This window comes from Microtus oregoni, unplaced genomic scaffold (genome assembly GCF_018167655.1).
Source record: "Microtus oregoni isolate MIOR12 unplaced genomic scaffold, Mior012 000031F_ref0000149, whole genome shotgun sequence".
Classification (NCBI taxonomy): domain Eukaryota; kingdom Metazoa; phylum Chordata; class Mammalia; order Rodentia; family Cricetidae; genus Microtus; species Microtus oregoni.
This window is the reverse complement of record NW_024543090.1, coordinates 10,974,800-11,002,509: the sequence shown is the minus strand read 5'-3', so window position 1 is coordinate 11,002,509 and position 27,710 is coordinate 10,974,800. Positions and strand designations below refer to the sequence as shown.

The 27,710-nt window shown below is 35.3% G+C and overlaps 2 protein-coding genes across 4 annotated transcripts in view; one reads left to right on the top strand and one right to left on the bottom strand.

Moving 5' to 3' along the window:
- Ano3 (anoctamin 3) overlaps positions 1 to 27,710 on the top strand; it is a 228,023-nt gene that overhangs the window by 159,099 nt on the left and 41,214 nt on the right. For both annotated transcript variants that reach the window (XM_041679064.1, XM_041679065.1), the window contains 2 exons: positions 24 to 120; positions 4,459 to 4,519. In XM_041679064.1, the coding sequence (XP_041534998.1) occupies positions 24 to 120; positions 4,459 to 4,519 (158 nt within the window). The remainder of the gene's footprint in view (positions 1 to 23; positions 121 to 4,458; positions 4,520 to 27,710) is intronic.
- On the bottom strand, positions 5,802 to 11,460 carry Muc15 (mucin 15, cell surface associated). Of its 2 annotated transcripts, none has more exons than XM_041679067.1 (3): positions 10,776 to 11,460; positions 8,656 to 8,805; positions 5,802 to 5,962 (listed from the first exon to the last, which is right to left on the bottom strand). In XM_041679067.1, exons 1-3 carry the CDS (start codon positions 11,443 to 11,445, stop codon positions 5,802 to 5,804), a joined length of 981 nt encoding a protein of 326 aa, XP_041535001.1. In that variant the 5' UTR covers positions 11,446 to 11,460. The 2 variants fall into 2 exon arrangements, with proteins under 2 accessions (XP_041535001.1, XP_041535000.1); XM_041679066.1 differs by having other exon boundaries at positions 5,888 to 5,907; positions 10,776 to 11,445.

Genomic DNA, 27,710 nt, shown 5'->3' with positions numbered 1-27,710 from the left:
CTTTTTTCCTTTGATTTTTCAAGCCAAGAAATTTGCAAAGCCACTGAAGTCTTCATGTGCCCTCTTTGTGACAAGAATTGCTCATTACAGAGACTCAACGACAGTTGTATCTACGCCAAGGTGAGTGTGGGCCTGTGCAGCCTCTACTCTGAGCTCCAGTTTTTCTATGAATTAGATAGTAAAAAGCTCTCCAGTAAATAGTTTTTACTGTGAAAATTGTCTCCAAAATTTTAAACAGTCATTAGTGTCACTGACAACTGAAAAAAATTAATCTGTTGCAATTACAAAGAGAATATATTTTATTTTAATATCTTTTTCTTCTTGGGTTGTTAAAACTGATAACTGGCACCTTAGATTTAACCTCCACTTGACATTATATCTGATTCATTTTATGAGGATAATTACTTCCATGGCAATGATTCAATTTGTGTCTTTCATGAATTTATTAGGTTGCAATACTTCTATTGCATAGAGGGAATGAAATGTCATTTCCGAAAGTCCCATATTGCTGTCTTTCAAAATTACCCGAAGGATTTTTAAACTCCTGAAGAGCAAGCCTCATCCCAGAGCAATTAAATGAGAATCTTTAGGTTAGAATTTAGATGTCATCACATTCTAAAAGTGAACAAATTTTCATAGAAATGTAAAGAACACCACTTTTTACAGGTTTGATTTTCAGAACAGTTTCATTAGAGGATAATTAATATGTAGTAAATTAAACTAGACCCATTGAAAAGTAAAAATCAGCACATTTTGTTAAAGCGTATGTACCTGGGAAACCTATCACCACAGTGAAAATAATGAACACCTCCCAAACTCCTGCATGCCCTCTTACCCTCTCAACCTTCCCTGGCTCATCCACGTACACTCTCCCCAGGCTCTTCTGTTTAGGTAAACAATGACAATGTGACATTCCTGATAAATATGCATGTTTCTTGACTTTTATGTGTATGGAGTTAAGTGGTATGATTTTTTTATGGTTTCTCTTGTACACTGTAACAGTTACAAATTCGTTTTACAATGTGGCATTTATCAACAGAACATTCTCATTACTGCTGAATACTATTTCATTTTCCCTATATTGATGTTTGTTATTTGTTTATACATTAAGGCATTTTCCATTATATGTATAGCTTCTTAAAGTACTGATTTTTCAGTTTTCTGACTGACAATTGTTATTTCTCTTTGGTCAATATCTATAATAGAATGGTCAAGTTATATGACAGCTTTATTGTTAACTTTTGTATTATTTCAGTTTTTCTTATTGCAGAGTTGCTTGAGGCAAGTCACCTATCTAAGAAAAGAGGTTTATTTCAGTTCATTTGTAAACAGAGACTGCGCTTTAATTTTCCAGGCACCCAGACTCAAAAAATCACACAAAATATTATATTAATTAAAACACTGTTTGGTCAATGTCTCAGGTATATTCTAAGCTACTACTTACATCTGAAATTAACCCATTTACTGTAGATGAGATCCTGTTAAGGTGCCACTATCCGGACATCATGCTGTTCCAAACCTTCTCAGAAGTGTAAGAGGAGATACAATTAGCCATAGCAGAGGAAACACAAACTCAGGTTTCCAATCTCATAGGAAGGAGATGTCTTTAAATTATCCTAGCCATGCTCAGTTTCCAAGGTTAAACCAAATATCAACTATCAGAATTTGTACTGTTAAGCGAATACAACCTCCCTTCTTATATTACCCTCTGCACAACCACAATTTAAAATTAAATGGTTGTTCATACATCTCTTTAGCTGTAAAAGCAAACTATTTTCAAATAAAACAAGACATTGAAAATGTGTTCTTAAGAAGAGCAAGACTCCATTGTTGTGCTCCTTGAAGTATTTTTTAAAAATTTCGACTGATATTTTCTTTGAAGTAGTAAATGTTGTTTTCTGTTAGAAAGGTCAAAGCTCATATGTTTCCTTCCAATTACCTTAGATAATCTTGAACCGTCCTCAATGTGTTCAGTCAACCTCTCTCAGTATTCTGTATTTTAACTCAGCAGGGTTTTTTTTTTGTCAGTACTATAAAGTAATTAGTACTGCTTTATAGACACAGGCTAATTGCTTGCCTCTGTGATTATCAATATACATTTCATGTGTAAACATGTAAAATGTAGATGTAAATCTAACAAAATTATTTTGACATGACACTCCTGAATATTTTGAAGTCTTCCCTGGTTCTCATTTTAGTTTTTTCTCTTGCTACATGTATATAATCCACAATTAAAATATACATTCTATGAATATTACATATACCCACAATAATTGACTAATGTGTTTATAAACTGGTAATATATACGTTTGAGCTCAAACGGCCTAAAAAGGTTTATTAGTCAACTTTTTAAAAGATAACAGAAATCACTTTAAAAGTGAATGCTACATAAACTATGAACAATTGCACCCAAAAGCCATGTTTTGTTGTTGTTTTGGTGGTGGTGGTGTTAACTGTGGCCTTATACTTCTAGTTATCTAAAAGCACAGCTGTTTCTGAAGCAGGGGAAACTCTGATTTCTTGGTGACCTTTAAGTCCTCATATGTAAAGTCTCTGTAGCTCTCTGAGAAGCTGTTCTTGTCCATTTCAAAGGGGAAACTGACAGCTGTTCAACTCCTAAGACAGCTCAGGTCTCTCTGCTGGGTGCCCTGGAAACAACGGGCTGGGTTCCCCTGCTGGGTGTAATTTTATGAGCTCTGTGTGAAAATTTTTCTATGATCCGTGTCTCCGCTGTCCATAATGATTATTATAAAAAGTGACACATAGTATTTTTAGAAACATCCAGCCTTACGTAAAATAAGATTTTAGAACCACAAAGGATATACAAACTCTTAAGGCCTATCTTGGTTGTTGCTCTTCTGTGCTAAGCTGCAGATACAACCCAGGACGTTCCTATGAATTTTAGGCAAGCTCTCTTTCGCTGAGCTAAGCATCATTCACATGTTTTTAAAAGGCTACAATTGAAACACACATTAGTATTATTGTGATGTCTTCATTAGGAATGCACTTGACTTTAGACTGAACAAGGGGAACGTCATTCTATCCCAACTTTCATTTTAAGAATGTCATTAAACTGAGAATTTGCTCAGCCTGTTTCGGTAACAATGCTCTCATTTTCCTTTATACATTAGCCTTCCTTATTAGCAGCTTCATTTTCTGTGAGTATATTTAACTGTAGTAAATTGAACATTGAAAATACTAAATGAAATATTAATTTCAAATTAAATATTAAAAATCCAGTATTATTTATAGGTTTCTTACTCCATTCAATTATATCTTACCGGGCACAAGAATCATCTCTTTTCGTATCTGTTAATAAATCCTACCCATCTCCTAGCTATAGAGAAGCCCTTGGCTAAGAGATCTATATTCCCAGTATCAGAGCACTTGTGACTCTTGCACGGTTGTCTCATGCAGCTTGAGTGTCTCCTTCACTCACCTCACTTCATCTGAACATGTAGATATACCATCTCACACCATTTCCACGAGAACAGTGAGCATAGTATTATTAAGATTTTTTTGCAGGTCCACGTTCACATGCGATATACTGTGTGTTGTTGTATTTGCTCCATCCTACTACCTTCTGCTACTATTGTTAATCTCTTATTGTGACAGAAGCAAACAGGGCTTAGCACAGTCTGAAGTTCTCAACTCTTCGCAACAAAACCCCATGGGTATTCAGAGGACTGCTGTTGTTTCCGGGGTATTTATGTACATACCAAGTGTTTACATTAACTAATTTCTGGGCAAAGTGTTGTGCATATTAAAAAAAGTATCAGTAAAACAGATTTTATTAAATCTGAAATTTATTAAAATCAACTAATTCTTACAGTCCTGAAAATTATATTCTTTAACATTGAATAACTTTACATCCTTTATCAAGCTTTCTATCAGGTAACAACTGTTTTAAAATGTGCTTGATGATTTATGAAAAAACTTCTTAAAACAACTTACTATGAAACTCTTTACATGAAATAAATCACTACTGGACCCATGGCACATTTTGAAGGACATGAAAGATCAGGAATCGTACCATAGCAGCATTCAATTGAAGAAACTTGCTTACTACCAGATTTCTGTCTTTTGTAACTTCTCCATCCTGGAAACTTGTAACGTTTTAACTTACCCACTAATATTTTATGTTTCACAGTTTTAAGTTGTTTGACTGTGGTATAAAAAGGCTTCTGTGAGGATCTAGAAACACTTCAAAGCTAGAATGAAGGTGGGGGTACAAAGGAATGAGCGGGAAGATAATAGAAAAATCATCTGTTTCTTTATCTCTGCCCATGAGGAAATTACATAAACTACTGAAGGACCAGTGATGATCGCAGATGAATAGATTAATAGATTATATAATGTGGTAGAAACTGGAGAGAAATCACAGTACCTAATGCAAGCAATAACTTCTATTTTAGTACAGTCTTTAGTATGATTAATATTTCTATTTTTTCTATTAAGGTAACATATTTGTTTGATAATGGAGGAACAGTCTTCTTTGCTATTTTTATGGCAATATGGGGTAAGTATTTTCTTTCATTATTCATTTTCCAACGCAGACTTTCTAACAATATTTCTGTGCTGCATACACATGCGTACACGAGCGCATGTCGCACACACACATACACAGATGTGCACATGTGACACTCACACCAAATATTGATTCAGCAATAAAATCTCTAAAGATGGTGCTTGCTTTGTTTGGCCTTTTCATACATTCACTCCTTTGGAATTTAACTCTTATTTAATCCTCTAATCTCTGAGGCTTAGACCTTCAAAGACAAACTAAAACACACTTAAAGTCAAAATTGAGTCTCTTACATTCTTACTGATACAAGAAGTGGTGATGAGTTTGCTTGATGATTTTACTTGTTTTGCCCTGTATTTCATATTTACAGAAAGACGGATTGTTTCACATATGACTTAACAAAAACGTATAATATATTTCAACTTCTATTCCTAGCTAGCAAGTTAAAATCAGAGAAATTATGAGTAAGTATATTCTTTAGCCTTTTCCTCATGTTTCTCATTGAGAATCTAAAAAGCCTAATTAACTGAAACCTGATGTGTACTCATCCAAGTTGGAAATGCTTTAAGAACGCTTGGGGAAGCTATCACTTTCCTGGCTAGAATCATTTTGCCTGCTAGCCCAGATGAATGCATTCATTGTCAACTGGTCAACCAAAGGAACTGACCATGTGTGTGCTATTGTATAAAAGTGAAATGTATTATAAGATAACAATGCTTTCATTCTTAATGCCTTAATTCCTCAGGATCAGAAACTCTACCATATCATATTTCTGGCTTTGAAATAAACAAACAAACATTAAATTACCATTCAAATTATGCACCAAGAAAATGCTTATTTGGTTTGTGGTCCTAGATTACAGACAAGAGGAGTGAAGAGTTAACTTCAATTTCTGGTTTAAACACAAAATATTTGAAGAAAATGTAGTTTTGGTCCCTAGATTTTGTGTGAAGAATGGTTATTATTAAGTTTCCAGTCAGTGCTACCATGGTGATGTGTATTAATTTTACCTTATTCCACAAAGGTTTCCTAGATAAACAAACCAAAACACAAAGTATGATTATATAACGCATGCTTCAGCCCCGCTGAAGACTGTAAGGAGAGAGAGCTTTTAGGTGATGCATCCACTGTTTCCACTGCACAGCTCCTGATTGTGCAGCTCTCTCTATGCAGATGGCCAAGCAGTGATGACGCAGAGCCTCTTGAAAGATGGATTTATTAAAAGGTCAAGATAAAGATGAACTCTTGCCCTCTGCAGCCATTCTTCTAGCTTTCTTTACATTGAGGTTCTAAGTGGAGGTATATCATCCATGGGAATGCCATCTTGTATACTTTCTCTGCCTTCTGGCATAGGTGAATCACTCACAGCTGAGTTGTAGTAACTAGAATTTCCAAAATTGACATCATAAGGTTCTGGTGCATTGTCTAATCGCAGGACTGAAAGAAAATAGCAAAATCAACAGAAGAACTTTATGGCAATAGTCTGAATGACGAATGCTCTGCTACCTGATTACATTACCAGACTACAGGAATTGTTCTAGGTAATGAGCAGATATGTCTCCTATGTGGGCTTCTCAGACATTATTTTTGATATGTTAGATAAGTAGATTTTTTTTCATGCTAGGTTTAATTCTATTAAAAGAGAACAGAATTTCTGAAATTCTAAACTGGGCACAAAATTAAAAACTGGAGGCCATTCTCTTTGGAGAGATACCTTGCTCAGTCTAGCTATAGTGAGGAGGGCTTTGGAGATGCCCCAAAGCCATGTGCTATACTTACCATGTCTGAATCAAAGAGGGGTGGGCTAGGGGGAAGGTAAAAGGGGCTAATCAACATTGAATTTTGTGTCTTTAATATCTGGTGAAAAAATTGTTTTCTAAGTAAGTACAGTTAACAAACATCATTATTTACTGACTATCTTAATACCTTAATAGTCAACCTTGTGGAAGGAAGAAAGAGAGCTATGAAAGTATGCTTCCTTCAGTTCTGATAGATCCAAGTAGTCACTCAAGATACTCTGATAGATGATTCAAGGGAGTTTTGTTTCATTTTTAGCAAAGTGAAATACTTTTCCTAATGGGCTTGAGTACATTTTTCAGAGAAAACTTGGTACTGGGCATCTTAAAGTACTGCAAACTGTAACTAATTTCTAATTGGATAAGTGATCTAATTAGTTTTTAAGTAATAATACTTATTTATTAAGCCATCTGCTTACAAACAAGCCTCCTGGGAACTCTTGTTCTTTGAAGAGGTTTCCTAAACTGTATGGAAGAAATCAAAAAAGGTCTCATGGTTGACTTGCTCTTCTAGGCATCAGTCACATCTAGTAAGAATGTAAAAATTAACAGGATAGATTGTTTACATTATATACATAAGACAAGCTTAGCATTTGGAAACTTAAAAATCCTCCTGTTTAACTTTGAAACAACCTCCCCTTTTTCCATATGGATTAGTAGAAACCTATAAACAGAATTCTCCTGAATCTCCAGTTAATGGATTTGATTTTGAATATGTATAATAAATCAATGATGAACTGAACTCATGAGAATTTAATGGAACTCCACCAGTAGACTCATCAAAGGCATGTAACTATTTGTTTTGGTGGTAGAAATCCTTGTACATGCAGCAAAACAGACCTTATCCATGAGCATAAAAGAAAGGAGCCAAACATCTACAGTGATCTTATTTATCTTTTGTTTGAATAATATGTATCAAAATCTGCTTTTTCAGCATATATACTTATATTAATTACAGATATTATCGCTACCCTTTAATCTCCTGTGTGTGTGCATATGTGTGGTGTGTACTTATGCATGTTTTCATATGTACATATATGCATATGAATACTGAAGCCCATGTCAGGAGTCTTCTTCAAAGTATCTCTGTCTTATAGATGGAGACATGGTCTCTTAGTTAATGCAGATCTTGCCAATTAGAGTACCTTCCAAATGCTGAAATTGGAGACTCTCTCAACAGAAGTTTCCATGGGTTCTTGGGATCTGAGCTCAGGTTTTTATGCTTAGTCAGCAAGTGCTTCAACCTTTGAATTATCTATAGAACCTGGTTAGCTTTTCCAAAAACAAACCATTATATGAGTGGGAAAGTTCTTAATTAAGGTATGATGTCTTTATTTCTGTATATGTGAAGCTTTCAAATACTGTATTTCAGGGCCACATTTCTATCTCCTCTTTATTGCTATTATTATTGTTATTATTATTATTAATTTTAGAATAGAACTGTTTGGTTTATTCTTAAGGAATAATAATAAAATAAAATAAAATTTTTTAAAAGACTAACACATTGGAGTTGGACAAAACAAACAAATGGAAGGAAAAGACCCTAAGATAAGACACAATAATGAGAGACCTACTTGTTCTCACACTCAGGAATCTCATTAAAGCACTAAATTGGAAGCCATAAAATCAGGGCCTAGTGCAGACCAATGCAGGCCATGTGCATGCTACCTGTGAGTTCATGAGTTCATATGAGTTCTGATCATGCTGATATAGAAGGCATTGTTTTGGAGAGGTCCTCTATCCCCTCTGGCTCTTACAACTTTCCCCCTCCTCTTCTGTGGAGCTTCCTGAGCCTTGAGGGAAAGATTTGAAAGCGATATCCCACTTATGACAGAGTGTTCTGAAATGTCTCACTCCCTGCATAGTGTCTGCCTATGGCTCTCTATTTGTCCCCATATGCTACAAGAGGATTTTTCTATGATTGGCTGATCAGGGAACTCATCATAATTGTTTTTCGGGGTCTGGAATACTTTACTCAAGATGATTTCTTTCTAGTTCCATTTACTGCAAATTTCAGAACCACATCTTTAGTATTTCATATCACTGTCTTCAGTGATATATTTGAATTCTAGAAGTACTACTTTAAACCAGTTTTGATACAATGAGCAAAAATTTGAAGTGTTTTTGAATGTTACAAAAAGATAATGCAAATTATTATTATTACTATTATTAGTATTATTACTATCATTATCATTAAATATTATTTGGTGAAGGAGATGACTCTAAATGAATCTTGTCTGTTTCTGTTACCCAACTTTCTGATTTTTTCCTACGTAATATTGTCACTTAACTCAAACCACTGTGTGTGGGTGATGATCTGAAAAGAATTTTTACCTGGTTCATTTCTGTCATCATAAAGTCGCCGATGGGAAAACGAATCTGTCTTCCGTTGTCCACACAATAAGTAGCCTACAAGGCTAAGCAGGGATGCACCCAAAATTGCCCCTAAAATGCCTCCGAATACTATTCCTGTATTCTTATATTCTAAAAGAAAAAAAGAAGTTACAGTCCAGAAGTAGAAAATTAGTTATTCAACAAACAAAAATACAGATGTGAAGAGTCAATATATAAAATATTTGATATGTCTTAAAATTTAGACAATGGTGACTGGGTCTCTGTATGTGTACTTTATCATGTACTCAGTATTTGTGGTATAGTGGTAAAGCATAATTCATTATAAAACTATACATCTACATTTTTACTTTCTTTGAGATACTTCCAAGTTTTTGATTTATAATCATCTTTTTATTTATTATCACCAACAGTACTGAAATGCCATATTTTACAGAATATCTAATTTCAGTAATTAATATTATATTCATTAAACTTTTTACAAATCCTTAATCTATGAGGAAATTTATTATTAAAATAAACTTTGACTTCGTGTAATCACTATATATATTTTATATATATTTACATATATATATATCAAACAATAAGTGAGTGAGTAACAGATAATACATCCACAAAATGCCAAGAAAATACTAAAAGGAAAAGCAATAGATATGTACAAACCAAGCAAATGAAACAAACAAAAGACAAAAGCAAGATGCTTGCAATGCCTGCTCATAGATCAGCTCAGATCAAGAAACTGATCAAGGAACTAAAATTGTAGTCTATTCTACCCTTTGTGGAATACTTGACTTGAAAATTAAGTAGTCATTAAAGTATTGCTTCTCTCTAGACACTAAATGCACTTTTAAGTGTCTTGAGAAGTTCTTTAATTAGGCAGATTAAGCTATTCTTAGACTCTTTAATTTCATTCCTAAGAAAATCAACTCATTTGGAAACACACAAAAAAAGTGTTACTGTGTTATTATAAAAATAAACACACCTAACATTTCTGATAAAAGAGCTATGGTATAGGTCAGTGATCAGTATTTACAACATATATTTATTGAGTTTAGACAAAGAAATATTTTAAATATTTTCTCTAATTGTTGCAAGAGTGTCCAAGAATGATGGGATGTATAAAATTATAAAGTGAAAAACTATAAATTTAAAGAATAAAAGGGTATGTACACACATCACATTAGTTTTAAAAACCTAAGTTTTAGACATTAAAATAGTTCCCATATGTTGCGAACAATTTACAAATGCCAATCCGATTATGCGTTTATAGATTATAATTAATTTAGCCTCTACAAAAGTCCATCAGAAGGCACTGGGTTCATTAAAAAAAAAAAGCCCTTACTAAAAAACAATAAAATAACTTTAAACCTATGAACTTACAGCTTGCCCTGGAGAAAATTAAGCTTAATGAGCCCTTCATACAGCCTCTGACATTATGTAGCCTCTGACATCATAAGTCTCTGACATCATACAGCCTCTGACATCATACAGCTTCTGGTAGCTTTCTTAACTTATGTTTTTAATTTGACACAGTCTGTAATGGAATTATAAAAATGTTTATATAATAGCATTGTGATTCAAAAATATATTTATATAATTCTCATCATATATTAAACAAAAAGTTAAGGATATTTTTCTTGTGGTAAGTTTGTCTATCTATTTCTTGGACTGTCACTGCTCTGTTTTTTGTTGTATAATAACTGTGTGGGGGTCAGATAATCGATAAAAGTAGTCATTTTGTTCAGTGTTTCAAAGGTCACATGCATATATTTTAAAGCTCATTTATAGAACACTCCTGAAAGTCCGGTAAAGAGACAATGGAAATTGTTACCCGTTGTCTCAGGCAGCATGTTCATTTACCATCATAACCTTTTGCTTCACTCCCTCTTCGTGCTCCCTCCTACTAATAAGTAGCATGTGCTCAATTAAGTCCTAAAACCACTACACAACTTCTACTGTTTACTCCTCACAGATAAGAATGACCCACACCACTGTAATTGCCTGCCTTTCCCTAGAATTGCACTCCTTGGACTTAAGTTATATTATTTCCCTAGAAATTCAGTCCTACATAGCCAAAAAAAATTAAATCCACTTATATATACCTTTTGGGGAGTCTGATGTATTGGAAAAAAATTTTGAATTATTGGTGAATTTTAAGGTAGGCTGTAAAGTTGTTTTTTCTTGATACATGGTAAAACCCGCAAAGTTGTCATTGTCTGTGGCAGGCCATTCAGTAGGTTCATCTGTCAGAGGGGTCACAGGTGTAGTCATCGGAGGCAGAGGGAGAATGTTGTCTGTACTGGAAATATTGTCAGGAATGTTCATGGTGTCATTGTCCAGAGACCAGGTGAAACTTTCTGATGGTGCAGAATGCGTAGGATTGGAATGTGCTGAGAAATCTGCTGTGGATGAGTTCAAAGGCAACTTGGAAACAAACCTATGAGTCAAGGGGGGGATGGAATATGTGGAAGTGGGTCTTGGGCCCTCAGTAGAGCTAGCTGTTGGCCAGTTACTGGTAGAATGTATTGTTTCGTAGGTCGTGGGTAAATCTAAAACAGAGGCATCTGTCACCGTGGGTTTGGAGGTATTACTATTGTCATTCTCTGAAGTCACATTTGTCCTTTCCAAAGGAATGGATTGGTTTCCCGCTGTTTTCAAATCTTCTGTGGTGTACTGAGTTACATTTCTTCCTGGATTCTTTTTTTCAGGTCTTGCAAATGGTAACCAAATGAACAGACTTGAAATCAACACAATTTTGGTTAAGGTCAACATTGCAGTCTTTTTTGGTACTGGTCTTAGTATGAAGAATCTGGAAAAAAGCAATAGTCATTTGAATTATTAAGAACATCCTGAGTTTTATGGATCTTCATTACTAAAGGAAAATATCCCAAGACATAATGTTAAGATGATTATATATTTCTCACTCTAAATAATTTGTTTGGTAAAGATTGTGGATTTAATACAGTGCCACTAAATTCTATTTTCAATATAATACTTCCTTTTAGGAAAATGCCAAGAAACAGCCTTGTCAAATTAGTTACTTTGATTTTTGTTTTTGTCTTTGTTTGTTTTTCTAGTGCTGAGGACCAAACCCGGGGCCTTGTGATTGCTAGGCAGGCACTCTACAGTAAACAAAATCACCAGCCCTGCCTTATCAAGCTAGATACTGCTATTTCAAAGATCACTGAGCTTGAAACAACTAGAAAATATATTTCTAAACACATGTGCATATACACAGGCTGTGAAATAATTTCTTTTATGTTGTAAATATAGGACATACAGAGCTGTGTGATTTCTTCAAACTACAAAAAGTGTGTTCTTTGTGGAGATATTATTCTGAATGCTAAGTGTAAAAATTACTCCACTGATCAGACACTAAATGCCCCATTCTCAGATCTATGAAGGAAGTCTTTGCAAAGCTCTCTTGAATACATTTTATTCATATTTACTTATTTAATTGAAGTGGAAATAACATCTGTGTTATAATAAATGAAGGATATTGTTAAGGGTATTTAATGTAAAATACCTAGGTATTTGACCTAGTTAGATTATGGAACTGTTAGGTAATAAAACCATGAAGGTGACCTCACTAACCCAAGCACACAATTCTGCTTAATACAGAAGTTCCTTATGACTGAAATAGGTGATAAGGGAAAAATTGAAAAGGTATATATGAAAATTCTGGTTTCTGTCATAAATAACCTATAGAATTATCATTAATATAAATTGTTAATATATTATTTTCAAAGGAACTGAACTGTTTTGCAATACTGTATTAAAACTAAATCAAATAGTATAGGAAGAAACACTCAGAACAGTATCTGGCCTAAAGCCAGCACTTAATAAATCAACTTCTATTTGGCATCAACCAAATCACACTCTCTGGAGTGCAGCAGTTTGGGTCACAAGCCCTTTTGGGGGTCAAATGACCTTTTCTTAAGTGTGGCCTAAGACCATCCCAAAACACAGATATTTACATTATAATTCATAACAGTAGCAAATTACAGTTATGAAATAGGAACAAAAATAACTGCATGGTTGGTGGTCCCTACAATACGAGGAATTGCATTAAAGGGTCTCAGCATTAGAAAGCTTGACAGCCACTGCTATAGAGTCTTAGGGATTACAAAGTTTGCAATATTGTTACACTTTATACAGTGATATCCTAAGACGAGAATAGTTTGTGTTATGTTTTTTATATAGATCAGGAAACTGAGGCTCAGAGTGACTAGTAATAGAAACTAATAAAAAGAGGAAAACAAAACACTAAAAGATAAAGTATGTTTAAGTCAACTTTTATACTTAAAAAATGATAGCCTGGAGCTGAGAATATTTCTTAGTTGCTAAAGTGCTTGCCTAGCATGCAAAAAGTTAACATTCTGTCTCTGCATTGCACAAATTTGGAAAGCTGGGGCATGCCTTTATTCCCAGAAGTAGGGAGGAATGTGAAGGAAATACAGGACCAGAGGCATAAGGCAATTCTCAGCTACATAGTTTGAGGTCAGCATAGAATATATGAAACTCCATGTCAAGAAATCTCTTCAAACAGTAAAGTCTGAGAACTGATTTGATGCGATTAAATTTGGGTTTTATTTTCTACTAAAAGATTCCTTCTTGACTCAGAATAAAAAAAAAAAAGCAGAGAAAATTCAATTGTTAAATTTTAGGTTCTATGTTGCCTTCAAGTTTTTAAGATTTATTTTTATTTTATATGCATGAGGGTTTGCCTGAATGTATGTATGTTTACCACATGTGTGTCAGAAACCCGTAGATGTCAAAAGAAAACATCAGGTATGATGGGATTGGAGTTACAGTCAGTTATGAGTTGCCATGTGGGTTCTGATAAGAAAGCCTAGATTTACTGGAAGAGCAGCTAGTGATCTTAACCCTGAGCCATCTCTTCAGCCCCTTGCCTGCAGTTTTTCAAAGACTTTTACTGAATTTTCATAGGAACATTGCTGATTTCTTTTAAATAGAGTTTAGAAACTCTCCATAATGCTCTGATTATAATTTGGATATATTCACTACACTCACCTTACACTCTGTTGCAAGTTAAAGACATCTGTATTATATTCTGATATCTTCATCAAAAGCTTAGAAATCAGCTTGAGGTTTTGCATTCCAGAGGTTTCACTGGGATATAACATCTTCCATTCATATTCTAATCACTTAAGAAAAGTCTTCTTAAAATATAAAGCAGATAGGCACACGGGGATATTCACAGGCACATTACTTATGAGTGTCTGGCTAAAATCCACCAGTAACAGACGGAACAACAAATCCTAGCCTATTCATATGGTGAAAATTAGCATCTTATGGTTTTATGCAACAATATGGATGATTATTATCAACATAATGCGAGGCCTAAAAATCTAATCATATTGTGTAATCCCACAGAAAAAAGTTCAAAACAGGCACAACTCTGTTAAGATAAGAGACAAGAGACTGTAGAAGTATATATGTGGAAAAGGATACTATTTTTTTATTTTTATTCAGCTATACATTTTTCTCTGCTCACTTAAGTGGTTCTTGTATATAATCCTCACACTGTTTCCAGACAGGAATTACAGAAGTATTTATGTTTGTGGTAATTCCATTTCCTTATATTTTATTTCCACAATATGAGTGGTTTAAGTCTTAAAATTGTTAGCATAATCAGAAAATTGTGTTATTAATTATACACTTACTATATCAGAAACTTTATACATTTTCCCATTGAATTCTTACAGACAATCATGCAGAACAAGATTTGGAACTGTAAATTGTAACATGGAGGGTCAGGCCTGCTGGTTTGGGTTTCTGTCCCACCCTGTACCCCACAACTGTTTAGCCCCAAAGAAATCACACATAGGTCTCCATAAATTATAAGCTGATTGGCCCACTAGCTCTAGCCTCTCACGGGGTAATTCTCACTTCTTGATTTTCTCATCTTTCTGATCTATGTTAGCCATGTGGCTCAGTACCTTTTTTCAGTGGGGCAGATCACATCCTGCTGCTTTGGTGGTCTGGGCAGGAATGGGAAAGATCAACTTCCTCCTTCCCAGAATTCTCCTGTTCTCATTACATCATTTCTACTTCCTGTCTGGTTTTCCCACCTATACTTCTTGCCTGGCCAATCAGCGTTTATTTATAACATGACTGACAGAATACAGACAATTCTCCCGCACCAGTAAATAATTTATAACTAAATATTAGTGGAGGAATATAGATGTCAACAAAGTGTTCAAAGACTCACACGAGTGAATCAAATTAAGGGATTGATTAAATTGTGGTATACAAGAGTTAATGTGTGGTGTTGTTGCTCAAAAACTGGAGGGAACTGAATTCAGAGTCTCCCAAGAACATGAAAATCCTTGACTGGTAAAGCCTTTTATGTAGTGTGGCTTAAGTGCTGACATATTACCTAGTCCCATCCCCTTATATACTTCAAATGCTTCTAAAATACTTAAAATACCTGGCACAATGTAAATGCTGGATGACTAGTGGAAATGTTAGCAAGTTTAAGAAAGAATAACATGAAAACAACGCCCATGTTCAGTGCAAGCCTTTTTCTGGACTGTTCAATTTGCCCTTGATTAAATGCATGGATGGACACACAGTCAACGAGTTGTAGGGTCAACCATACTCTGTAGACACAGGTCCACCTAGCTTAAGCACTTCTCAAACATGATGAGTATATTTTTATCTTAACATAAAAGTAACCCCAACAACTTTATGTATGGTTTCTTGTATGATCCACATGAAAAAAAAAAAAAACTCAGTGCATTTTTCCTAGACTTACAGCTGGTCAGTGGTCCATTCAATGAATGCCTTGTGTAGTAGGTACATTTAAAATGCAGCTTAGTTTAGTGTAGCTACATCTACATTTCAGAGCTATTTTTAATCCAGTGAAATCTGTACAGATCACAGCACACATAGTTATCTCTTTTTGCATCTGCCGCCTGTGCTCTACTTTAGGCACTGTATTTGGCAACTCTTTTTATCGTTATTACACCACTTGGCTTACATTCTCTGTATTTAGGCACTTTCCGCATTTCATCTCCTAAAAATATGGTCAACAGAGGCAGGTTAAGGGTCCTTAGTAGTTCTAATTTGCTTTCAGTTTTATGTGAGCAACATAGCCTGGAGCTTTTACTCCCTTCCTGTAACGAGAATCCTCATATCACCTGCCAACAAAGTGAGCTTTATTTTGCCCGGTTCACCTTGCCTGTAACATTGAACCACCCTGGGCATCTCTCATTCCTTCACCTCACTTTTGAGTGTAACCTGAAAACCTTGGGTATCAATACCCCAAATAAGCCAAAGAACTGTTACTACCTATAACTTACCTCCTGAGAAAAGGTTTTAAAATGAGGGAAGAGAGAAACAGATAATATATCTGAATACAAGGTAATGTTAATTGAGAAATGAATCTGGCTGTAGCCATGGTATTGCAAAGACTGATTTAGGCCTGCAAGTCTGACATTTGTGTCAGGAGATAAATTTGCCTCTCCTCCCTGGCTTCTAGGGTAACCACATAACATATCTTTGGTATCTCTCATCTCAAAATAATAGAAGAAGCCCAAAATCTAATCATCGAGTATTCAGGATGCTACCTCTGACAGTTTGCAGAAGCAAGGGCAATGTGACTCAGGTTAAGTTGGACCTTGCTGAATTAAACAGTGTACACTGTGAACAGTAAGCACTAATGATCAGGACAGTGTAAAACCTACAGAAGGCAGTGGATCAAATTTTGATTTTTCTCCTTTCATTTTTCCTTTGTACCTCTTCCCAACTATAAGTTCAACACATTTAGATGATGTGAAATATTCATATAATATATTAAAATGAAATTAAGTATGCTGGGTTATAAATGGTGTTCTTGAGTTTGCCTAAGTTCATCCACCAGCCAGATGTACTATGGAGTGGGAAGACAGTGATAAATTGAAAGATGAAATGCTCAGAGAGAGAAAAAAAATAAGTTGCATATTACCCCCCATGTTTTTGTGGGTTTTTTTTTTTTTGTCTTTTGTTGCACATGGGTGGGAGTAATACTGGGATCCTAATATCTACAGAAATTTAGGAGGTGTATGTATCAGAAACATACGTGTCATTATCATAAACTTTAAAAACTAAGGTTAGAATTGTCATATGTGGAACAGAAAGAGAAAAGGATTTTGAGCCAATCTCTTTGCCATGAGTACAGATTTTAAATGCCTAGAAACTGAATTTTTACTGCTCTTTGTATTTAACAACACTTAAAATTTAATTTCAATTTTTAAACATTATTCCCCAGGGAGAACAAAGCCTGGCTTATTCCCTTTCTTTGGTGTTTACCCTGAAAGGTGGCTTCCTATGGTTACATCTCCATGGAGAGGTTGGAAATACCTGGAGAGGAGACAAACATATTCATGGAGGCAATCCTTCCTGCTGTGTTTCATTTGGATAGCTCTTAATTGTATAATGCCATTATTCTGCCAAGCCTCCCCTTTAAACCTGAGTCATACAATTTAGGCCAAGCTTTAAGAATAAGGAGGTACCCTGGCTGTGTCTGGCTGTAAATGAGTGCAAGAGAAAGTATGGAATTCAGTCTCAACTCAACCAGAAAAGTTTTAAATAATAGCATAGTTGAGGTGTTCAGAAGATACCATACGTTTTGTACCTATGGTGAATACCTGAGGGGTATAGACCATCCCACTTTGCCCTATTGCTTTTCATTGTTTCTGGTCACGAACCTTAACTTCCCAGGGAAAAAGGGTTTATTTATTTGTTTCGTTTTGTTCTAAAAACTTCGGTCAGCCATGTAGGTAATATTCCAGTTAGAACTTGCATTCTTGGATGTTGTTGTAAGTAACCTTTGCAATTTTGGCTAATATTAAATCCGTTCTCTAAAGCCACATTAATAAGAAATTATGTTCTAAAACTCTTACTATATAAAGGTTTAGAAGCCTGGTCTTTCAAAAATTCTACTTGTATGTGAGAGCATTCATTATAACTATTGTTTCACTTTTATTTGAGGAAGAAAGAAGAATGATGAATGAATGAATAACTTTTTTCTTGAAAGAAATTTTCCAAGATTTTGCTGTCACTCTACTAAAAGACTTAGATATACATAAATATCAAAAAAGAAGATAATGACTCTTGCCTGCTAACTTGGGAGTCCAGTCATGAATTTCATGACTGTGAAAAAAATAGATGGATGACTACAAAGCTTAAAAAGAATGTGTCTCCAAAAATATGTTCTGAATCCAAATTCCCAAGCATGAGAGCATAGAACTCTATCACATTCCACTATCTTTAGAAACAGCTTATATGAATCAAAGAGAAAGTAGGTCAACAGAAAATCATCTTTTTAAAAAGGGGGCTCAAAGGACCACAAGCTGAAAATAACTTTTTCAAACCCTACCTAAGTCCCATTCCACAGGAGGTCTTCTCTGAGTGACTTAGCCTTCTAAAATTTCTGGGAATGCCAGACGTGTGTACTTAACATGCTAGATGACATAACGAAATGTACAGTTTTCAACTTTTTAGTTAAGAACACTGTTGAAAAAGATGAATAGAAGCTTGTAATTCAAGGCAGGTAAAAATATTTTTTCCAAAAAAATTTAAAAAGTATTATACTTAAAAATAAACTTTAAGCCTAGATGCATACTTTTAAGCTCTTCAATTTGTGTTCCTGCTGCCAGCTCCACTTTAAACATTTTGATAGCTTGCTGAGACTTGACAAACCCTGTATTTGAGACACACATTTAAAATAATATTTTCATTGAACTCTTTCACTGGTTTAGTAAGTTAGCAACTTTGGCAATCCTTCCTAAAATTAACTCATTTAACAGTGCAAAATGTCTACTTAGAAGTTAATTAGCTAGCGAAACAATGGCCTGTTCATACCAGAGTCTCTGTAACTACTTGCTTGATTGTTCTGTCGAAGGTTGATTCTGTGATTCTCTAGGATAAAAGAAAGAGAGGAGGGAGGGAGAGAGAGAGAGAGAGAGAGAGAGAGAGAGAGAGAGAGAGAGAAAGTTACAGAAAGAGAGACCGCAGGAGAAAAGGAATCCCAAGAGGCTCACACTTACCTTCAGAAGTAACAGGTGTTTACAGACGGAAAAAAAAAAAAATATCAAGTTGGCCTGGGTGGAATGAGTCCTCAGCTCTTTTAAGAGCAGGTGGGTTAAGTGTGACCGTGTGGCACTGAACAGGACACAGGCAGATGCGAGAGAAACAAAATTAGGTGGGGTCGGCTGACTGGCTGGTAGTATCCTCCTTGTGTAATAAAGCAACCGAGAACCTGACTGACCTGCCTCTCAGCTGTAAGCAACAGGATATCACTTCACTCAGGTCTGAAAAAAAAAAAAGCCCAACCCTCTAGTTTTCATAGGTTGCTTCATCAGATTTTGAGATAGGCTCCTTCCCTGCAGCAGCAGCAGCAGCAGCCGCAGAAAAAGAGGATTGTTTGTTTCTTGAAGCGGGAGGCAGGTTGGTAATATCCTCTGGTGTATTAAGAACTCTTGAACTGTTCTAGCTACCTCTTTGCAGGTAAGAAAACATGAGTCACACACCACACCTGCTTCTGTATGCTAGTCCAAAATTATTCCACCTCATTAATAAATCCTCCAGTCCTTCTCTGCAGTGGCTCTTTGAGACCTTAAACCTGGATATGAAAAATTCATAGGGGTCTGTAGTGATGGACTTATCTGTGTGCACTGCAGTTGGTATTATAGAAAGTTACCCATACAAAAATTCAGTAAATGTTTATTGGGGGCTTTGAGAACACTGTGGTTCTTGCTGATTTTCCAGACTTTAGGAAATCACTGGAGCCTATGTGACAATGACCCAGGAGCCTTCTTTTGATCAAGCAGTTTCCTCCCTTTGTTCTGTTTGCTTTTACTCTCAAGTTAGAATCCAGATGATTTCCAGAATACCTGGGTCATACTTAAATAGTTGAGTTAATAACAAGTTTTCATGGTTCCTTTTGCCTCCTTCCCATGTCATATCAAAGGAAGAAATGTAAAAGTGGAATAAATATTCTTCACTTCAATATTTGGAGACTGGTAGCAGTCTGTCTTGCTTAAAATACCTGAGGTTTACACTTGGTTTCTATTGTACAAACAGATCCAGCTGCTAAAGGGGTAAGTGAAACTTCAGCTAAAATGCATGAGCTGAAGGTTTGAGTCGAATGTATGGAAACTGCTCAGTTAAGTGGATTCAGGAAAGAATGAGGTAATTCTATAGTTTTAAATTTTCTGCACCCACAAATTATCAAGTTACTAGGAAAAGAATCTATTGAGGATTGGAATAATCTCTGTCTGAACTCAGGGAACTGAGTATGAACTAACAGCATTGGGTGTATGGTATCCCTAGACATTCTCCTAGGCGTGTATAGAAACATCATTATCCCTTTCTGACTCCACAGTAGTAATTATATAGCTGATGACAGGCAGAAGAAACATTGCAAAACTTTTGTGCTCCCACTCTCTCCTTTTGTTGCCCTGGGTGTCAAAGCTGTCCTGGCCCTTTCCTGAAGACGTTAGCTGAGACCACAGAATGTTTATTATCGTGGCCTTCCTACAATCATAACCATCTGATTAGAGTGAATAAGGACAAGTTCTATTTAAACACTCATCATGAGCACATCTAGAAATAAACCCCAAACTGAAAAAGATACATTAATTGAATTCCTCAGTTTTATTCAGTTTATTTGTTTGTGGCCAGAATCCTTTGATTCACATGAAGCTACTTGTGAATAGCTTAGATAGATAGATGGATAGATAGATAGATAGATAGATAGATAGATAGATAGATACATAGATAGATAGATACATAGATACATAGACAGACAGACAGATAGATGATAGACAGACAGACATGGATACATAGACGTCTCCAAAAATTTCTTACTGAAATACAGTTCCAAGCATATATGACCTTCTAAGGCTAGTTTCTCCTGAGAATCTCAACCAAAGATCAATTTCTTTAGCCAGACTGGATTAGATAATCCATTTTTCAGTGTTTATATATATTTTGTACTTACCCACTATGGTACTTTCCATCTATTAAATCAAGCCATTCTATTGTTTATTATTTAAGGCCTATAATTCAAACTGGGAAGAAATACTTCTTGATCTTATAGTCAAATTCAATAGGAACACATATCGCTATAGATTATGTATCTGCAAGCAAATCCCTGTAGTTCATAACCACACTTACAGCTGTTCGGAAAACAAATGCCCTTTTAGATCCACATATATATGCAATAACATCTTTGCGTGTCTACATGCATAATTTTGCTAAGTAAAGCTGTGAAGTTGATAAGCTACTAGAATTAACTTTAAGTGATAGATTCTATATGATCTTTGATTTTATTTCAACCAATAGTTTGAAGAAGTGATATTACTGTAACAAAATTTGTCCCATTATTTTGTAAGCCCATCCTCTCAGTATGCTAGTCATAAGGAGTAAATTACACTTGATAGTGAAACAAAACACTTTGTTCTAATATAAACAAACAATAGAGAGTCATGGATTACTAAATCAACTAAAGAAAAACATACTGATTGGTGACCTGATGAAATGTAAGTGTAATAAAATTTGTATTATGCATTTAATGCTGGATATATTATATAGTCATTTTTAATATTAAATTTGAGAGTATATTTTGTCTTATTAATTTATGATGGCTTCTATTCAGGTTGTTTAAGATATGAATGATGACAAGAAAAAGAAATTAGGTATTATTGTTTTTTAAAGAAATAAGACAACATAATTAATAATTATTTTCTAATATGTAAAAACATTAATTTTCAAAAACAAGGGTAGAATGGAAATAGATTTAAAGACAAAGTAAACTACCAAATTTGCAAAGAAAGGAATGGTTTATTAAATTTTCATTTTTCAGGAGATACAAGGTATAAAGGATCATTATGAAAAATTACCCCCAACAATGCTACAAAGTGTTCAGAGATTCAACAACAGTTTATTAGTTTATTGGGTATTTTTCTGTGTAGTATAAGGCCTGACAGAAGTTGTCCACTGTGTCTACTTATTTATTTATCCTTCAATTTCTGTAAACTAAAGATAGAAAATGGTTGTGGGCTTCTCCTCCATAAGCACTTAAAAATAAATTTCTTTCTTCGTGTTCCCTCTATTAACAAGGCCATGCTCTGCTTATGTTAGCAGACTGTTTTCCAGTACACAGCTCCACTGCCTGCTCATTCAGTATAAGACTTCTCGGGCTCATTCTGGCAAGGTTCTCAGTTCTCATACGCAGGGAGGCAGCTGTGTGCGTGGTAAGGCAAGTTTGGCCACTGAGTCATAGTTTCTTTATTGAGTCCTGATTTTGCTGCTTACTCATTTCATAATTGTGACTAGTCATATTTCTAAGGCTGCCTTCTCATTTGTAAAACAGCGAAAGTAACTCCTACTCCCTAGCTGCCTGTGGGGAAAGCAATGACGTTAATGTGGGGAAAGAAGAGATCAACTAGGCCCAGTTAATGACAAGCCTGATCATTTTTAATTTTGAAATGTTATAACTTAAAGCTTAGCATAGCCAGGAATAGAAGTTAAAATGGAACCAAAAGTTCAAGCACTTGTATTGAATTATTCTGAATTTGTATATATTTCTTGACATAGGAATTGGTCTATAATAGTCATTGACTAAATATGAGCAAACTATTGATATTTAATTGATTTCATTTTCCTATAGAAAGGCTTTCCCTGATCATACCTTTTATAAAACTATAGCCCTTAATTTTTAACATATCTTATCATATTCCTTCTATTTCCCCAAAGTATTTATTGACCTACATAACACTTTAATATGTCTGTTTCCATCAATGTTTTAGCCACAGAATTGGATTAGGATCATAGTGAAAGAACTGGCATAGAGAAATGGATCAGTAAAGGATCAATTAATAAATAATTGACTGGATGGATATATTAGTAAACAACACAATTAACATCAATGATAACTAAAATCAAGTAGATGAATAAAACACCTTCAAATTCACTGTATTCTACGTAGAATATATTTCTTGTTGTTGACTCATTCAAATCTGAAACTTGATACTGCTGTTTTCATTTAAAGTCTTTCGTTGCCTGTGTCCAGTGACTTGTACGGGTAATCCTAGAACTTCAAGGTTGAGGCAGGAGAAACAGGAGTTCAAGGTCATCCTCAGCTACTTACAAGCATGGACGACGTGAAATCATTCTCAAACAAAAGAAGACATCCCTTGGACATGTTTGTCTTTGTAAATATATGTTCCCATGCTGTTTTCTCTAGTAGTTAATAAGGGGGAGGTGATCAGTCACAGATATCTACTTTAGAAAGGAGCATATCAGTCTTCTGTTCTAAGAATACAGAAGATATGACCACAGTGCTACCTAAGGAGATAGATGTGATGGAGAGAATACTTTCTTCCGATTGCTTTATATTTAATATTCAGGTGAACAGCGAAGTTCTTAGCAGTGACAGAAAAATAAATGATAGATCTTAAAAGGGAAAAGAAAAAGTGTTATAACATGGCAGCCAGTGATGACTACTCACAGTTAATGACCACTAACGTAAACAAATCACTCAGTATAAATCTATGTTTTTCTGATTATGTTAATTACATGAGTACAGGAGAATGAAGAATAAAAACAAGAGAAGGAATGAGGAAAGAGAGAGGAGAGAGAAATTACAGTAAAGAGGGAAAGAAAGGACAATAAACTTGAAACAGGATAGTAGTTAAAAATCTGGATCAAGAAATTGTTGAGGACTGGAGAAATGACTGAGTGGATAAGTGATTTATGCTCTTCTAAAGGACCTGAGATCACTTCCCAGCCTCTGTGTCAAACTTCTCACATCTGCCTATAATTCATCTCCATGGCAATTTTTTGGTCTTCACAGATACCTGCAAGCACATAGCATGTAAATACACACACACACACACACACACACACAATAAATAAAAAATAAAATATATCTAGATAAACAAACTGTTGAAATTTATAAATAATAAATTGGAATAATAGATATAGTGGCTTAAGATTATGGTTATTTAAGATCATCAAATTATATCCTAAGAGGACATAATGATTCAAAGCATCTTGGATAATTCAGACCAAAGAACACAAAAACCAGGGTACTGGAACAATTGCCTATGTGTATTGTAATTTATAAAAGTTATTTTAGGAGACTGATCGAATTTATACTAAGCCACAAGTTAAGAAGCATCTACAGGAATTGAACGTGTGTCACTAGAGAGTATCTGACTGCAACACTGAGAGACAGAGGAAGTATGAATCAATAATGAATATTCAAACCTATAAATATTTGAAGGAGATAAAATGGCCCTGGGTCACAATGAGGAGCAAAAAAATATCAACAGCTCATGTTTGTTTATTATTGATGTTAGAGACAGCCATCACTCGAGAGCATTTCATGAAAAGTGGGAATTCGGAAGTGTCAAATGATGGTTAGAGCAAAAATGTAAGAAAGTAGAAACTACTTAGCTATTGATTGCCTGAAGAACAGAGGGCACGCTGAGTGTGCTATGGGAGTTAAGAGGATGGCTTTTCAGAAAGCAATTGTCTTTTTTGAGGAATGGACATTGGAGAATTGAGGGTGATTTGGAAATTTGGAGCCCCTTGAAGTAGTTCACAGGAGTGTGGTTGAGAGATACAATGTATTTACTCTAATATGGTAGCTGTGCTTGGTGACAGAAAGTAGGGTTGAAGCATTGTGATAATGTGGAAAGGTCTAGGCATTCTCTAGACACCAGCTGATTTAAGAATTCCAAAGTGGAAAACTTCCCTAGTATTCAGGGGTCTCAAGAATCTTGTGTGTTTCAAAATTACATTGATCTCTGCAGTAAATACTTAATATTCTTTTATGCTCAGGAACCACAGCTGATTACTCCTTTGTGATGAAGTATAAAATCATCCAAGTTTTCTTCCTTTAAACCCTAATTTCATTTAGAGTCTAGTATATTTTTTTTGGTAACCCTTACCTAATCGATCAAAACTCACTTTATATGGACCTATTATATTAAGTAAAGTTACAGCCAGGCATAAATCTAATTAAGCAGCAAATCTGACAAGTTAATAGTCCTAGGACTTGCTGTAGCACTGTTAGGACCATATCTTTGTGACTTATTCAAGCTTTTGAAATCCCTAAGGCAAGATAATCAGAAACTGCTGGAGAAAAAAATCATTTATTTCTACTTGGAAAAAAATGTCATAGATAAATCATCTCTGCTACATCACATGGGAGATTGTGTTTTGTTTTGTTTGTTTGTTTTGAGGGATCTCACTACTGAGTTATAATTTGCAGAGGGCAAAGGAGGGTTCAGGAAGCTACACCACCAGAGAGCACCCTAAAGCCAACCTTGGTATGCTTCTTGGCTCATACTCTAGCATAGGAGAAAAGGCATGCTTATTCCTGACTTTATTCATGACCTGAATAGGACTTTGAAATCAAGTTCACAGGCGCCACATGACAGAAAATGCCAGGTGGTCTTTTCATGAACTGCAAGGTTGTAAGAAGCTCAATTGTAAAGCACATTGAAATCACATAATTTTTAATTAAACGACTTTAGAGGTTTTTAGTTACAAAGGATGGATCTGTGCTGAGTCAGGAAAGAATCCTGAAAGAATTACACATACCAATATCATGAATCCCTTCTTTTAAACCTGGAGTTAAAAATAGTAACAGGATCTCTGGCATCAGAGCAACCTGAACCAAGTTCATTATGGGCAAGTTTGCTATACTTTCAGACTTCAATGGGCTTGCCAGTAAAGTAACTTCTTACAAATGAGACAGTGACAAAGGCATAATGACTAACTATGCAGAACATGTAACAGAGTAGCAGGCTACATGATACCTGGAATATTTGAATGTGTTTGGTAGAGAGACAAGGATTCCTTATGTAGCCTGGGCTGGCCATGAACTAAAGATTTTTCCTACCTCATCTTCAGTTCTGACAAATAGTTATGGGACACTATCACCCCCATATATTGTTAATGCATATTAGCTATTTGTAAGAAAGGGCATTAAAATGTTGAAGAACTATATAAAAAATAGAAAACAAGACATGCAAACACAAAATTAGGCACAAAAGTAAGGAGAATGGCAGCCTGGCATGGCAATCTGCATCTAAATACTTTCCCAAGCAGTCAGGAGGCTAAAACAGGAAGGATCATTTAGGTCTGTGACTTCAAAACAAACATGGGTAATAAGTGAGATATTTTCTCATTTTTTAAATAAGAGGAATAAAGAAACCACAAATGTCAAGGGCTCCAGAAGAATACGCACCAGATGCAGAGTATAGAAATCATATTTTATCAATCCACTTCTTGATACTTCTCTGGAATGCTTTTGATCTTGATTTTTCTGAACTTTTAAAAAATTATTACCTCTTCAGGGAATGGTCAGTAGCATAGTTCAAGACAACCTAGACAATAATGAGGACCCTAAGAGAGATATATATGGATCTAATCTACATGGGAAGTAGAAAAAAATAAGATCTCCTGAGTAAATTGGGAGCATGGGGACCATGGAAAAGGGTAGAAGGGGAGAGGATAGAAAGGGAGGGTAGCAGAGAAAAATGTATAGCTCAATAAAATTAATAAAGATATCTTTTTCCCATTTAGTTTTAGCCAGCTCTGGGCTTCCATCCATGCTTAACTTTGGGTTCATTTGTCATAATTGTTTTTTATGAACAAAGTTCTTTTTCAATGGATTTAATAAATTGGATTAAAACAAAAAACGAGAATGTTAGATAGACTTATACTTTTCTTTTCCTGCAGAATGTATAAGTCAATGTCATTTTGATTACTGATAAAAAAAATGTATTCAACTTTATAATGCTGAAGGTACTGTGCAATGTTAAGATTGTTATAAATTCCATAGTTCCAAGAACACTGCATTTCAGAACTTATTTCTCTTCCATTGTCGTGCTGAACCCCATGGAGGATATGCAGATTATTGCACAAGCCCTGACATGGCTCCCAAGAAAATCAACATAGGAATGCCAGCAACATTCCCCAGGATCCTTTGCTACACAATAACAGGTTGAAATAATTGGGCAACATATGAAAATGCTTATGTAACACATATGCGTGCACAAACGAAGAATATCCTGACTCCATATTTCTACTGTCTGCTCTAATGTAGTAATAAGAGCGGCAGGGCTGCATTCCCAGCACCCCGGTCGCCTGCCCGGCTTATGCTCCGAAATAACAACACACAAACTGTATTCATTTAAACACTGCTCGGCCCTTTAAGCTCTAGCCCTTACTGGCTAATTCTGATATCCCAATCAACCCATCTCTAATAATCTGTGAGAACCGTTCTTACCGGGAAGATTCTAGCCTAGTCCATCCTGGGTCGGAGCTTCATGGCGTGTGTCTGCCCGGGAGCAGGGCATGGCGTCTCTCTCAGGCGTCTGCTCCCGAGTGGAGAGCTATCGAGTCTGACCTCACTTCCTCTTCCTCCCAGCGTTCTGTTCTGTTTATTCCTCCCACCTATCTTCTAACCAATATAATGGGCCAAGGCAGTTCCTTTACTAGCCAATGACCTTCCTCCATCACTCTAAGAAACACTCATGGCCACTTTGCCATCCCCTATTTGAAGAAAGTCAAGATTATAGCTATGTCTACATGATGCTTTTAGATACAGTAAACCATAAGCAGATCAACTACTGTTTGAAAAATTAGATGTTCTTGAATTTTAGATCAAGAAACAGAAAATGTAAAGTACAGCTATGGATTGGAAACCAAATTCTTTGGCTACAATTTTTTTTAGGTTTAACAACTAGCCGTTGTTAAACAAACTGTAACTAAAATTTAGTATAGCCTTCAAGTTCATTAAGCAGAAATAGACCACTGACAATATGCTGAATTTGCCAGAAAACCTTATGAAGTATATTTATTATTCTCATTTTAAGTTTCAAAATGGAAATTCACTCTTTTTAATTTACCCATTTAGAAAAAAACTACATACATCATATAAGCCCAGAAGATTCCTAACTTAACCCATGCTCTTTGCACAGTGCATTACCGCTTCATAGGTATTCTAA

Excerpts from the sequence above, each read along its gene's own strand:
- Muc15 (XM_041679067.1), bottom strand. The coding sequence starts at position 11,445 with ATGTTGACCTTAACCAAAATTGTGTTGATTTCAAGTCTGTTCATTTGG. Across the intron at positions 8,806-10,775 it reads TACATCAGACTCCCCAAAAG|AATATAAGAATACAGGAATA; the intron begins GTATATATAAGT and ends TTTTTCTTTTAG. Across the intron at positions 5,963-8,655 it reads TGATGACAGAAATGAACCAG|TCCTGCGATTAGACAATGCA; the intron begins GTAAAAATTCTT and ends ATTTTCTTTCAG.